Source organism: Trachinotus anak, unplaced genomic scaffold (assembly GCF_046630095.1).
Source record: "Trachinotus anak isolate AG129_WGS33_773 ecotype Australia unplaced genomic scaffold, CSIRO_AGI_Tana_v1 ptg000011l, whole genome shotgun sequence".
Classification (NCBI taxonomy): Eukaryota; Metazoa; Chordata; class Actinopteri; order Carangiformes; family Carangidae; genus Trachinotus; species Trachinotus anak.
The window spans coordinates 11,795,001-11,809,812 of record NW_027273862.1 but is presented as its reverse complement, the minus strand read 5'-3'; the positions used below and the strand labels follow the sequence as shown (position 1 = coordinate 11,809,812).

The 14,812-nt window shown below is 40.8% G+C and overlaps 1 protein-coding gene across 2 annotated transcripts in view; it reads right to left on the bottom strand.

Annotated features, from left to right (window-relative positions):
- The window catches only part of ush2a (Usher syndrome 2A (autosomal recessive, mild)), a 208,550-nt gene that overhangs the window by 3,847 nt on the left and 189,891 nt on the right, over positions 1-14,812 (bottom strand). For both annotated transcript variants that reach the window (XM_071488074.1, XM_071488073.1), the window contains 16 exons: positions 13,749-13,830; positions 13,515-13,660; positions 12,682-13,023; positions 12,216-12,577; positions 11,737-12,106; positions 10,731-11,012; positions 10,431-10,600; positions 8,244-8,571; positions 3,626-3,832; positions 3,330-3,422; positions 2,800-2,945; positions 2,544-2,662; positions 2,112-2,210; positions 1,829-2,005; positions 1,023-1,106; positions 705-846 (listed from right to left, as the gene is read on the bottom strand). In XM_071488074.1, the coding sequence (XP_071344175.1) occupies positions 705-846; positions 1,023-1,106; positions 1,829-2,005; positions 2,112-2,210; positions 2,544-2,662; positions 2,800-2,945; positions 3,330-3,422; positions 3,626-3,832; positions 8,244-8,571; positions 10,431-10,600; positions 10,731-11,012; positions 11,737-12,106; positions 12,216-12,577; positions 12,682-13,023; positions 13,515-13,660; positions 13,749-13,830 (3,149 nt within the window). The remainder of the gene's footprint in view (positions 1-704; positions 847-1,022; positions 1,107-1,828; positions 2,006-2,111; positions 2,211-2,543; positions 2,663-2,799; positions 2,946-3,329; positions 3,423-3,625; positions 3,833-8,243; positions 8,572-10,430; positions 10,601-10,730; positions 11,013-11,736; positions 12,107-12,215; positions 12,578-12,681; positions 13,024-13,514; positions 13,661-13,748; positions 13,831-14,812) is intronic.

The following is a 14,812-nucleotide window of genomic DNA, read 5'->3' as shown; positions in this document are numbered from 1 at the left end:
ATGAACACCATTTTCTTCTCAACTGCATTGGCTTTGGGTCTCCTTTAGAGTCCATTTTAAAGTGCTTTAATCATGTACAAGGCTCTGAATGATCAGCCACTGAAGTGCATGACTGAGCTCCTTACACCCAACTCTCCAAACAGGCCCCTCAGCTCTGCTAGTCTGAGTCTCTTAACTATTCCAGAGTCCAGGCTAAGAACAAAGCGTGGTCGAGCCTTTGCAGTACTGGCTCCTTGGCTCTGGAAAAGGCTTCCACTGAGCATCGATCAGCTGACTCTGCTGCTGCCTTTAAATCTCATCTTTAAACTTACTTTTATAGAATGGCTTTTCCTGAGAGACTGCACTTCATCATTGAGAGTTTTTATCTTTAACTTTCTTTCAGTGGGAGTTTTTGTTTATGTGTGTATGTGTGAATATGAATATGCATATTTGTATATATGTGTATATGTATGTTTATGTATGTTTGTATATGCTTTTCATTATTTACTTCTAGAGCGTGCTTGAAAAGTATTCTATAAATAAATAATTATTATATTCTTGTTAAAATGTCTGTGTTTTTACATCGAGTGCACTGTGTTTTATGGAGACATGTCTCAGTTATGCTCAGTTTTATGTATTAGTGAAGTTTTATATTAACAAGATAATATTATATTATATATATTATATAATATTATATTTACATGCAACACATTACATGAGAATACCTTTGTAGCACTAGGCCCAGCAGTATTGCTAGTAGAAAGAGACCCAGCAGTGCTAACAGCAGGATGAACCACAGCTCAGAGTAAACTGGGGTTGCTGACATGCTGACGCCCTGTGTTCCACTGTCTTCAGGCTCAGGAGGACCTGCAGAAAGGCAGAGCAAATCATTTTGTATGAAAACATCATGTCGATAAAGTTTCACTGAACTGAAATGTGGAAGAGGACATAAGAGACAGATTCTTGAATCACTGTAGGATATTCAGCTTCAGGTTTGACTGATTCCAGCAGTGTGTGTGTGTGTGTCTGTGTGTGTGTGTTACCGAGGCCTGTGGCAGGGCTGTATCTGATGGTGGGAGTACTGGCACTGCCACTGTTTGTGGTACAAGTCACCTGAAATAAGAGAGCTGAGAAGAACAGGGGGAGAGTTAAAGAGTTTAGTTTAACAAGAAGTTACAAGATTGTTTTTTGTAGCACTGACTCTGTGAGGCTGCTTATATATCCAAAATGAAAACTTCCAGTGGAAAAGAGAGGAAAAAACATATACTCTAGTGGTTCTAATCAGAAGCAAAACTATTCTTTACAGTCACTTCTGGACACTTCTGCTGTCAACAGTCCAACTCTCTTAACTCACAACTGCAGCTCAGTCTCTGATGGTAATTTCCTATTCTCTGAAATACCCAAGTCACTTCAGCTCATTCCCGCAGTCAAAGGTCAGGCTCAGTCTCATTATCAGCCCGACAGGTGATCAATTAAGTGCCATTTGTGACTCAACTCAAATATAATATATGATACAGGTTCATGATATGAAAAGCTTATTGCCCATTACTATGCCTGATGAACTGGTCCGATAAAGCTTATTCATTAAACAATATTTTATCCTTTAAAGATGATTGTACTAATGCTTAAGAACTTGAATGAGTTAACCAATCAAATTAAGGAAAGTTAGATGCTTCAGAGATGTAGTATAGTTACAGCTACATTTATGTCTATAGTATTACTGATGTCAATTTTAATTTTGTTTTGAGCAAACTGCTGTATTGTACATCTGTAGCAGTTGAAACTCTATGATATGTATACATTTGTGAGTGGATATGTACGTGTGTGTTAGTTATGTGTGCGCTCTCACTTCTCTGTGAGGTGCGTGGAATAAGGAGATAACTGTAGAAGCCAGTATAGACTCTCAGCTGGCTCTCAGTGACACTATACTCCTTCAGGTATCCGTTGAGGGAGAAGGACGCCGCCCAGTCCAGCCAAATGACTGTCAGATTACTGCCCACTGAGAAAGGAGACACGTACTTGGGAGCTGAAGGGAGGGAGAGAGAGAGGGGATAAGAGAAACTTTGGATGTGTTTTTATGTTTCTTATGACTGGTTATTAGTGAGGGCTAAGGGATTTGATAGGTTTGTTACCTTCACTGAGTGTAGTAACAGTTGTCCAGTTGGAGGCAGTGCTCCCCATGTTATTGAAGCAGGCAGCTCTCAGCTCATAGGTGGAGTATGGCTGGAGACCTGCAACAGTGTAGTTGCGCTTAGTCATATATAACTAGTTTTGGGATATGCATCAAGTCTTTATAGATCCCCTACTGGTTCCCTTGTGCTATGTATTATTAATGGGGCATTTACTCCTGACTTCACTGTGCTTACACTTATTTTGTTGTATTATTGTGGTCATTGTTCCTTTTTTTATTCTTCCTTCTTTTTTTCTCAGTGATATTTCAGTGCTGCCTTACTGTTTGGCACTTTGGTACCTATGCTAATATTTTTATTGTAAAGTACAGCAGGACATCTTAGTGTCATGATGAATTTAAAAAATATCTGTACTTGGCATAACTATGCCCTCACCTGTTACATTGTAGCTTCGCCTTTTGCCAAAGAAACAGATTTCAACTGATCCTTCAACGCAAGGCAGAGGTACAGGCTGGGGGGGCTGTGGGCAAGGTGATCGGAGATGTAACTCACAGCTGGAAACCGAGAAAAAGAGAGTGGGTGAGAATGAAATGATGGTACATGTATCTGTTCAAGCAGTCTGTCTCACTCATTAATGAAGCGCAAATTGTTTTTTTCATAACAATGTGAACTTTATATGTTGTCGACTCACCTCTCAATGACTCCATTAGGTGCCAGAGGCTCGTCCCACTCCAGCTGCACAGAGCGGGAGGTCAGGGTAACAGGACGAGGAGGGGGCTGGTGGGCTGGGGACGCAGTCAGGGTGTGGAGCTCACTCAGTGGACCCTGGCTGCAGCACTGACAAATGTTCAAAGACTTAAATAACGTAAAATGTAAATGTCAATAAATATTACACAAGAGGAAGTATGCTTTCTTGTGTCAAAAATACTTAGCTGAAAGTACTAAAGTAGCTATTTGAAGACCACTCTAAGTAACAGTTGTTTCGTTACGTATAATAACTCTAAAAGAGCTAATGGGGCAGTCTGACCGTAACAACTTAAAGAACATTTGCCCTGTCAAGCAATTCCTTTGCAAATCAGTGATGCCATTCTTTCTTTACAAGAAACACTGATGTAGCCCACAAAAGTGGTTTCCAAAATAAGACCAGATAAGATCTTACTTTAATGACTGAGTAGAGGAATGGTAGCAGAATGTAATGTATACTACCTTGCCATTAATTACCTGATAACAGGTGCAGGCCTCTACTACTACCCAGTACTGGGTGTAAGGACGTAAACTGTGGAGAGTCTGCTGATGGGATGTACCCTCAGAGAGCTACAAGAAGGAAATAAAGAGGCAAGTTTACATTTTAGGTCACTGTAGTATCATGAGAGAATTAGTGGATGGGCCAGGAGAGAAGAAGAAATAATAGGTGAGAGTGAGGAAGAGAAGTGATCACAGAAAGAGGTCGTAGTTTAAGAGAAAAATAAAGAAAAGAGGATTAAGTAAATAATTAACTGCAGTGTTATGTGCTTTACCAGAGTGAGGTTATTGTGGTTCAGTGAGAACACCCTGTAAAGGCTAACAATCCCATTGGGTCGAACTGGAGGGTGGATGTCCACTACTGCTGAGGTTGCTGAAACGCGCAGGAAAATAGGTGGGCCTACACCCTCGGGTGGGGCAGATCCTGTCCTCCCATTGGCCCATGGACTGCCTGTCCGACCAGCTGAATTCACTGCCCACACCTGTTGGTCAAAACTTCACATTAGACAATAATATCATGAAGTTTGAAATGATGGAAAATAATAGAGAGGGAACAAGTGACGCAAAGTGAGAGTCAGGCAAACTTTCCTTCCTCCATCATAGGATTTTAGATCTGTTTTATTAACTCTTAATGATGAAAGCTTCTCTTAATTACCAGTTTCCACCAGACCAACAAAAGGATATAAGTCAATTCATTGGACCATCCATCAAAACCACCATCAGCAGTGAGAGCAAAACCTTTTCACCATGCAACCCAACACTAACATATCTGCATGACAATTACTTTTCACCTTCATCAAGGAGTTATTCACACACACACACACACACACACACACACACACACACACACACACACACACACACACACACACACACACACACACACACACACACGCATCTAAACAGTAATCTTATTTGTGTGCTTGTGTTGGGTATAATTAGACGGTGTACACAGCACAGGGTCAGGCAGGGTTGAGATTTGCATGTGTAAGTCATCTGTAGCCTGTCAGAAGTAGTGCAGAAGGCAGATGGATGGGTCTGAGCTTTAGTCTTGAAAGTGTGTGTCTGTTTGTGTGTGTGTGTGTTTGTGTTTGTGTGTGTGTGTGTGTGTGTGTGTGTGTGTGTGTGTTTGTGTGTGGTGTATATAGTATGTGGCTGTGATCGTGAGTTTTGTTTGCATGTGTGTACATGCAAGTGTGTTAGGAGTTGAATTAACCTCAATAATAGTCAATTAGGCTGTGATCAATCAGACTGATTGATCTAAGTGACAGCACAGATGGACTGAGATGGGAGGGGGGAAAGAAGAATGGAAGATGGAGAGACTGGTGATGGGGAGGAGGAGGACAGGAAGAAGGGTGGACAAGACACAAACTGGGAGAAATGATGAGCTTGGTGCTGTTTTATAATTTTGTGAGTCCTGACGAACCTGTTAACACAGAGGTAGGTTTTGTTAACTTCTCAGCTTTAGTTGGTGCTGGTACACAAAGACATCTCCAACAAAAAAAAAAATCCTTTCATGAATGCCAAGCTTTGTCTCAACATTAAACCCATTGACTTGATTACTGTACTGTACGTAATTAGTTTTAATGAGCTTTACAAGTAAAATGACTTAAAAAACTAAGGTCCTACTCTTTAAATTGGATTTAATCCACCCTTTCAAACAGCCTGAAGAGTTGCAACAGGGAGCCAGTATCCAACAAAATAAGTATACAACCTAGTGTGCACTTGTATACACCAGTCTGGTGAGATATTCCACATAGGATCCAAGTCTACACAGTAGATTAATCTGAGTGTAGTCAGGTAAAAATCTTTATTACAGGAAGATTTACTGCTTTTTCATTCAATCATGTCAGCAGCCAGATTATAAATACAAACACTTCAACTTTGTCTCACCAAAAGGCTGCAATCACACAAGTGTGTGTGAAAATCAAGACTAAGTTCAAGTTTAGTCACCACACAGTCTTACGGTCAGTCCTCTTACCTTCTCTGTGTTCATGCATTACAATATCTTCCTTTTGCGGCATTGTCTATATTGTTGTGTGCTGGATGAAGAAAGGGGAAAAGCGGGATGGATGGCAGGAAGAAGAATGAAGGAAAGAACAGGAGCTTGTGTGAAGAAGTGAGAAAGAGGGGTGGGGGATGGAAAGGAGAGGGTACATTAGGTAAAGGGCATGTTGTCACTCTGATAAAGAAAGGTCAAAGAGAAGTGTGCTGCTAATGGCTGTGAGAGATGAGCCCATCGTGTTTGTGTGAGTGTGTGTGTACAATGGGTGTGAGACAACTGACAATTGAACAAATGGTTGCAAATGAAAGATTCATTTGTTTGTCATTAAACTATGGTCATTATCTTGTTGGTTTTAAGTATCTATCAAAATTATGGCTATACAGTACTACTGTACTACTAGTATGATTTGAATAGCACAAAGATTAGGTAATTCTGGATCACAAATAACAGAGTGAACTGAGAGCTAATTTCTTCTGTATATATTACCAATTAGTTCTACAGTAATTATTCCAATAATGTCTTAACTTAATTAAGCTGTGATCAACAAACTATTGCTGTTGTAATTATATTTGCAGCAGCATATAGATGAAAAACCTTAGGAGAGATACAAAATGTCTGTTTAAAAAGCTGCGGGAAAAAGTGAATTAACATCAGATTTTTTTTTTTTAATACAAAAGGTTTTCTACTACACTGATTATGTAGTTTCTATGCAGGAACTGCGACTTGACTTGTTGCTTAAAAGAGTTTCAATTAAATTTGCTTCTGCCATCATAAAAATTATAACTTGCAGCAATAAAATAATTCTACCCAGCAACAACCATGTTCTTCCCCAAGTAGCAACACAGTTCAAGTCTCAACATGACGCAAGGCTTTGGGCTTGATTAAGAAGTTTGTGCCACATAGACAGAAGAGAGAGAAGTTCAAAACTAAAGTCAGCCCAGATCACCTTGCCCTTGATCCAATGCTCAGCTCTTCGTCCTTATATCATCTACAGACTTTTTACTGCTTTCTCTCCTCTCCTCTCCTATTGGGCCATGATTTGGCTTAACAGACACAAAATAAAAATATACCCCGCTAGCTAACACGGCAGCAAATGAGCCGCCATGGCAACAAACGACTTCAGGAAACTTCCAGACAGTATTCAAGCCCTTTTATTGGATGCTTGGACTGCGGAATTGATTTGAGCGCTCTGATAGGCCAACAGGGCTACTTGGCGGGTGCATCTACTTGGGGTGAAGGGGCTAAGTTGTGTGAAAGTGGGCAGTAATTAAAACCAAGCATAAAGCTGTCAATAGGAGCTTATGACCCAGTGTAATTAGCCTAATATGATTTCTCTCTCTGCACTGTGGTGTGCTAAACTGAACTGACTTATCGTCCTTGTGTACGCCTGAAACACAGGCAGAGAAAGGATGTGAGTCAGATAGGAACAAAGACAGATTAAGAGCTAAATAAAAATAAAGCCAGGCAGAATGATAGTTCTCCAGATGGACAGACATCTGAAAAAATGTATAAAACAGTGCTTGAAAATTAAGAGAAATGGAATGAGAATAACTTCAAATGAAATGTCCAATGCAGTTTCTTTGCTTCTATGTCTCTGACGCACACAAACACACAAACACACACACACACAAACACACACACGTGCACATGCACACCCAAAAACACCCAAGAGTACTACTGTGTACATGTGCTCATGTACAACACACACAAACCACCACCTTGTCCACGTACCCCAGTCCCCCACTGGCAAACCCTCAGGGGACGTGTAGCGGTCACCATTAAAAGGTCTTTCCAATACAAGCTCTGTTACCAAGGGGGCTAACAGTTAATTCGATTGGCTGGCTGGTAATCAGGAAGTGGGTGCTCTGAGGGCCCAGTGATTAATGGCTCTGTTGCCCGCCCGTCATCTCCCAAAGCTCCTCCCTACCTCCCTCCTCCTGTCATAAATTAGGACCCTCGTAAATAAAGACGGCACCACAATCAGGCAAACTCAATCAATTACTCAGGTTCTCTGGTCTCGGTTCGCATGTCTGACAGGCAGGAATGCTAATGTTATTGTTGCTTCCAAAGGGCTAGCCTGTCAATTAGCATGCCAATGCACAGCACAACAGCATGAATATGGACCCCTCCATTTAACACCTGTCTGATTACTTGGCTTGTGTGTGTGTATGTCTGTTGTTGGTTTGTGTGTGTGTGTCTGTGTACGTTGGCATGTATAGATGACTATATCAGCTGAGGTGTGTGTATTTGTGTGTGTGACTGGACTTTTGGGAAATATTTCTTTCCATCTGAAAACAGGGTATATCCTCTGATGTGTCACTCACATCAGATCTCATCTCCCAATGAGGTTCATGGATCACAATAAAACATTTTAATTTGTCCCTATGTCCAATGCAGAGGACAAAAATGCATAAACATTTCCATTGGTGTGAGAATACATATGTATATGGGAATATATATTATAGTTATTATGTTGCTGTATATGAAGAAACCATTATTTCTGTTATCCTAGTTCTTTAAGGATTTTTGTCATTCTTACTTCCTTAAAAGAAAACTTTTGCTATTACATTTGTATTTTGAAATAAACAATGTCCATGAAATTTGAAGACAAGTCAACTTGCTCTCTCTTTCTCTGTCATCCCAGCACTGTTTTATCCTTTCTAATACAAATAAAAAAGAGTTGAAACTGGATGCATCATAAAATGCAGGTTAAAATCCAATAGTATTCAATTTTAACACCAATGGATTGGTTTCCATTTCCTCTCAGATCTGGAAAAATATTAATCATTTAAATCAGTTAAGCTTTAATGCTAATCCACAGTTATTATGTGTTTGCTGTACTTGACTTCTCTAAACACAAACACATTTAAACACACAGAGCATTGTACCTGATACTGGTATAGAGTGTACGGCTGGAGTCCTTCATCTTTGTATACAGTGGAGACATTCCTGTAGACAAGTGCTGCGTCACCTCTGTGGGTATCAGTGGTATGGTCCAGTCTGCGGTACACCTCATAATGCAGGATTCTACCATTTGGCTGAACTGGAGGGGACCAGGTGAGCAGGAAGGTGGTCTGTAGGCTGGTGTGTTTGTCAGGCTGCAGGTCCAACAGTGGTGCTGTCTGTCCAGCAGGGGGAGCCTCCAGGGTGAGTACAGACGACCAGTCACTGGAGGAGCAGCCCAGCGCTGTGCAAGCCTCCACCCGCATCTCATACCTATATGCACACACACACCATGACCATGTTACATTGTGATTATAGCTTACACAAGACTTAAATTTAAAAAAAACATCATCCAACAATTAACCGAAAATTGCGTAAATCAGCAAAACATATTGAGTGCGTAGATAATGATCTGACTTGCTTTCTCTTCAAACTCCCAAACTTTGTTAGCAATTTTCAAACTAGGTGCTTCTGTATATGTACAAAAACAATGCTAAATGTCTTATTTCTTCTGCAGGATTCAGAAATTGATTTTGGTTGATAGTAAAAGAGTTTTTAACAACACATTCAGAACCATGCCAACCATGTTTTTCCCAGTTTAAACCATTAATGACCAAATTACTGCTTAAAATAATGTATTTAAAAAGAAGCTGTGAGATTAGGTTTATTTCAACCAAATGTCCATGGAGCCTTGTCAGACTACAATACAGGAACCAACATTACGTGGTTTCTAATTTGAAGACACTGTTGTGCTTTTAGAGAAAGAGTGAAATAAAGGAGATGACAAAGGGGGAAAGAGGCGGAGAAAAGAGAGAGAGAGGAATGAAGATGAGTTGAATGGATGGAAGGTCATCAGAGAGAGGGGGTGCGATCTTTAGATGATAAGGCTGATGAGCTTTTATTATCTGAATCTTATTACCGCATACACAGCAACATATTCAAGCACACTGATATGTATACACAGGAACAGACACACACATCTCCCACACTGTTGTCTTTGTCTCAGAGACAGACTCAAGGTTGACTCTCTTTCTCTCCCTTTTTCTATTTCCCACTTTCTTAAACTGCAACAGTCTTGACGCTGTCCTTTTGACAGCATGTTTGACAGGTTATTCATCAAATCAAGGTATTTGCAATTTGACAAATGCATTTGTATCCTAATTTATCAAACAACTTTGACTTATTTAATAATTGCTTAGATGTCTCCAGATGAAGAGTTTGTGTAGGGACAAAACAATGCAAACTGCATGGTGATGATGTGCATGTTTTTATATTTGTAATGTTATTTTTATTTTTGATGTGGAAAATAATGGTCCAGGCCAATGAGAGCAGACACAAATCATTTTAGAGGCAGACCTTTCTTTTCATTTGCTTCAATGTTAAAACTTATCATACTGTTGAGAAGAGATTTGGAAAATGTATAAAACCATACTTGGCTAATCTCTATTTCCTTCTCTTTTCTGTGCTTTTACATCATTTTATTTTGGCTCACTTTCAGTGTAATTATTTTTATATATATATATATATATATATATATATATATATATATATATATATATATATATATATATATATATATATACACACACATCACACACACACACACACACACACACACACACACACACACACATATACACATATATATATATGTTAAATTTCACCATCTCTTGACTGAAATGAAAATGAAGTGATCCCAGCTCTGGTAGCTCAGCTGTGGTACAACACTCCCTGGACTGAGGAGATTTGTAAGGTCACCCAGTGTTTTTTGTTACCATGAGATGGCACTCTGTTCCCTTCTTCATTGCTCATTCTTTTCTCCTCCTCCCCATATTTCCCTTCATTACAGTGCATACTACACAGGGAAATGTGGAACTGTAACTGTAACTTTGTTGTTAAACGTCTCTCTCAACCATCTTAGGCAGGAAAAATTTAATCATAAATAAGATATAATTATGAATTCGATTTATTTACATGAGATATATTTACACAAGCCAAAAAAAGAAAAACTACAACAAAAGCTGTATCTACCTTACAACCTATACATAAAACATACTGTTAATCTTTAAGCAAACATACTTTGCTGCATAATAGCCTAAAAGTTAACTGTGGTGAATTGTGCATTGACTGACCTGTGGTAAGGAACCAGCCCATGCAGAGTGGTGTGTCGGTCAGAGAAGGCACTGTCCTTTGGAGTGAACACAGTGCTGGTGATGTTGAGCTGGGCTGGATCTCTTTGATACACAGTGTAACTCACAATGTCTCCATTAGGACGGACTGGAGTACTCCACTCCACTCTCACCTGGAAAGACACACAGCATAAAACTTTTAAACAAAAATTTAAAGATAGTACAAAGGTAAATCTCAGCTTTAGTTATATCATGGATCAGCTGTTACTTCTACAGGACAGACTGAAGAGATGAATCACCCACCTGGCCTGGTGCGATAGGCGTCAGTGTTGGGAGACTGACACCAGAAGGAGCTGATGGGTGAGTCTTTGCTGAGGCTGTCGTGCTGCTCACTGCCCCTTTGCTGTTGTTCGACCTGACAATGTAGCTGTATTCCACACTTGGCGAAAGTGTGAAGTCGTGGTAATGTGTCTCTGTACCAACATAGATGACTTCACCATCTCTGTCGAGTTCGTACCCTGTGATGATGCCATTAGGGTGCTCTGGTGGTCCCCAGGTAATCTCCACTGACTCTGGACCAGTGACCTTCAAAGGAAAGGTCAATGGTCATATCAAACAGATCTTCAAACAGCATTCAATATTAAAGTTTATGTAATAATAATGCTAATTATAACAAATATATGACTAGAGACCAGCTTTCGATGGGATCACAGGATGGCCATCAACATGAACTCAGCCTTCATTTTGAAGTTTTCGGACTGTATCTTGCACAGTCATGATGCTATCGCACAGACAGAACTACTTTATACCTGCTAAATTACTCAAAACTGCTTGTTTTAGAGATGTTGACTCAACTGTATGATGCAGCAGTTTGAATTGCTGATGAACTGTACTATGTTATGCTGACAGGTATTTCAATTTTTTTGTCCACCCAATTTATACGAATGATGGTAGGCTAATTAACAGAAACACCTCTCTATATAATGCCATGCAGTTCAACAGCACCACAAATCACACCTCTCTATAACAGTTCCAACAAAAACTGAGTCCCAACTTCATGAAGACTGTTGTATACTCTATACTGCATTAGTTTTAGCTAGGTGTAATAAAGTGGCAACTGTTTTGTGTCAGATGTAAAACTTAAAATACATGTTTAATTATTCTACTAAATAATGAAATTAAAATTACTTCAGTTGTGCAAAGCAAGCCCATGTTCCTTTGATTCACTCTGGACTGACATCCACAGATTTAAGTATTGCACATCTAAGAACAGAGGATTCAGTTGGAAATCAAAAACAAACAAAGACACCTTAAGAGTCGGGGCAGGGAGTCCAGTGGGAGGAGCTTCCTCAGTTACAGCGGACGTCGTGTCACTGGCGGTGCACCCACCACTGGTACAGGCAAACAGAACCAGCTGATATGATGTGTGGGGCTGCAGATCTGACACCACTGCATTTAGGTCTCCTCCATGATAAACCTCCTTATTGTTCAGTTTCAGCACATATTCTGTAACCTCTCCATTCTGTGTCCGTGGTTTATTCCAGGAAATGTTTACACTGTTAGATGTGGCAGTGTCCACTGTGGGAGCTTCCACTGTGGCAGGTGGAGCCTCTAAGGTTGTGATGTTTGTACGAGGGCTGGTGATGCATCCCTCAGATGTACAGGCTATGACTGAGTAGCTGAAATAAAGAATAGAATACAACAAAAGTTTAAAAATTATTATTAAATTTGTTTGTGGTGTCCTCACAAGGAAATATTCAGGTTAGTTCATATGAAAGCAAGCAATACCTGTATGTTGAAAATGGCAGGAGGTCTTCATCAGTGTAGCTGAGAACAGTTGGGTCAAAACTAAATGAGAAACTGACACTGTTTCTCTGAATCCTGTAAGACTGAAGTACCCCATTGGGCTCCAGAGGAGGCGTCCAAGACACCAACACCTCACTGGGCCGGCCTTGGAGGTGACTCACTGTTGGAGGGGCTAGGCCACGAGGGGGAGCCTGTCTGGTTGTTACAGTTACCCAGGGGCTGTTTGTGTGTCCAGCGGGGTTGTGAGTACGGACACTGAACTCATACTGAGTCCAGGGACGCAAACCACTCACTGTATAGGAGAAGGTGTCAGTTTGTTGTGGGGATGATTCTCTGAAGAGCACCTGTTGGAGACAGGGGTGGATGATTGAGGTTGATGATTTCAGTTGTATATCTATATCTATATCTATATTTATATCTTAAGAGATGTGTATTTATTTTCACCCACCTTTCCTCTTTCAATATTCTCTTCATTACTTCTTCCTGTCCCCTCTTCTTGCAGACTTCTCCCAAGTAAGATATACTCTCCAATTGGCCCATTGGGCTGGACAGGAGGTCCCCAGCTAAGTGACACATGGTCTGAGCCAATGAAAAGAGGCCTGGGAGGAGGCTGGGAAGCAGGTGGAGCTGGAGCTGTGGTGATGTGCTGAGGAGGGGTATGAGTGCAGCCTGCTGAGGTACAAGCTTCAAGAGTCAAAGTATAACTAGTCCATGGTTCCAAACGACGAAACAGGAAGCTGCGTGATAGACCGCTGAACTCCAGGTTCCCCTCACTGTACAAATTATACATCTGGAGAGGAGGAGAGGGAAAGCAGCGCAGAGGGAAGAAAAGGTATTGTAGGTGGGTTAAAGTAGGACATAGTGGAACAGAGAACAGTGAAGTGGCAAAGAAATTGAGCAGGTAAGAGGCCAGAACACATCAAAACAGGATAGAAAAAAATGTCATAAGTACGTGGTAATGTGTGCATGCTTGACTGTTCTGACTTCAGGCGCAGGCCTCTTGCTGTGCACGCAGTGTGCATCAGTATGTATGTAAGTATGTCCATGTGGATGCAAATAAGCTGCTGAATTATATGAGCAATTGTGTCAGTTGAGAACTCGTGGGTGAACTTGCGGGCTTTCGTATGTGTGTCTGTGTATATTATTGGTATCTGTCAGCTGTTACTACTGTACCTTCTACTATGTGAGGCTCGGTTTATTTGATGCACTGGTTCACCTGCTCAGTGCTGTGCATTCACTTTGGTATATTGTCACTTTTGTTGTTGTGTGTACTGAATGTACCATGATGACTCCATTTGGAGCATGTGGCTGATCCCAGCTAAGCAGCAACGCCCTGCCCTGCTCTCTCTGCTCCACGGTGAAGTTAGCCAGGCCAGCTGGGGAAGCCTCCAGGGTCCTAAAACCTACCCATGGACTGGACACACTGCCTGAAGGGTTATAAAAACATTCAGTGGCAGGTACTGATATTATTTATCCCTGATGGTTTAAATGAGCTATTGATCATATTCAACATACCTGCCCTGTTCACAGCTTCCACTCGAACACTATACTGACTGTATGGTTCAAGACCATAGACTGTTGCATCAAGAACTGAACCCTGCAAGAGAAAGAGAAACTAAGGTATGATATACAGTACAGAGAGATTGATTGAGTACAAGGTCAGAGAAGTTAAGAAAAAGTTAAAAAAAAAGTAGGAAAAAGTAGAAAGGAGGGATGAGAGGGAAACAGTCATAAGGAGAAGATGTAGGAGAGAAAAGAGGGAACACAAAGAAATGATTGCTCAAGAGTTAAAAAGAGTGGAGATTAAAAGGGAAACAGGGAAGCGTGTTGTAGCAAGAGGAGAATGTCAGGAAATTAGTTACACAAACAAACTACATGAGTGCAACCATCACATTACTCATTAAAACAGGGAATGAAAAGAAACACTGAAACAATGGTGAGCTAAGATGACATGACATGGGATTTGTGATATCAACATTTCAACATTCAGGCTCTGCCATGGTAAAGTAAGTAGACACCAGAGAAGTGGCAGAGACAGAGAGAGACTGGCAGGCAGACGGCCGTCCCTTATGGGTGAATTCAAAGCTTCCAGATTGAGTGTTTATGTCACACATGCACCCTTTCATATCAGACACACACAAACATACACAAACACAGTGTGTCTGCCAGTAGCTTTAGGCAATGGGACCCAGCCCAACACCCTGGCAGACACAGGGTAGTGTGTGTGTGTGTGTGTGTGTGTGTGATACAGTGGGAACAACATTTACTAATTGATAAGAGACACACTGTTGTTTCAAAAGGCCCTGGCGTGCTATGACAGTGTAGTCAGGGAGCACTGGGCTCCAGGATGTGGCATCGCCTGTTTGTTTGTTTATAACTGTGAGCTTTGAATCAGCTGCGAGACTGATGTTTCTCTGTGTATGTGTCAACGTATTTTTGTGAATGCAACACAGGAGGCTGTATTTTTTTATGTGTTGACTCTGCAGTTTTTTGTTTTTTTTTTGAAGTGTCTGTTCAGGACTGTATGCTTTTACATAAGCAAGCATATGTAAAGAGATTAACGGGTAGCCCACTTCAAT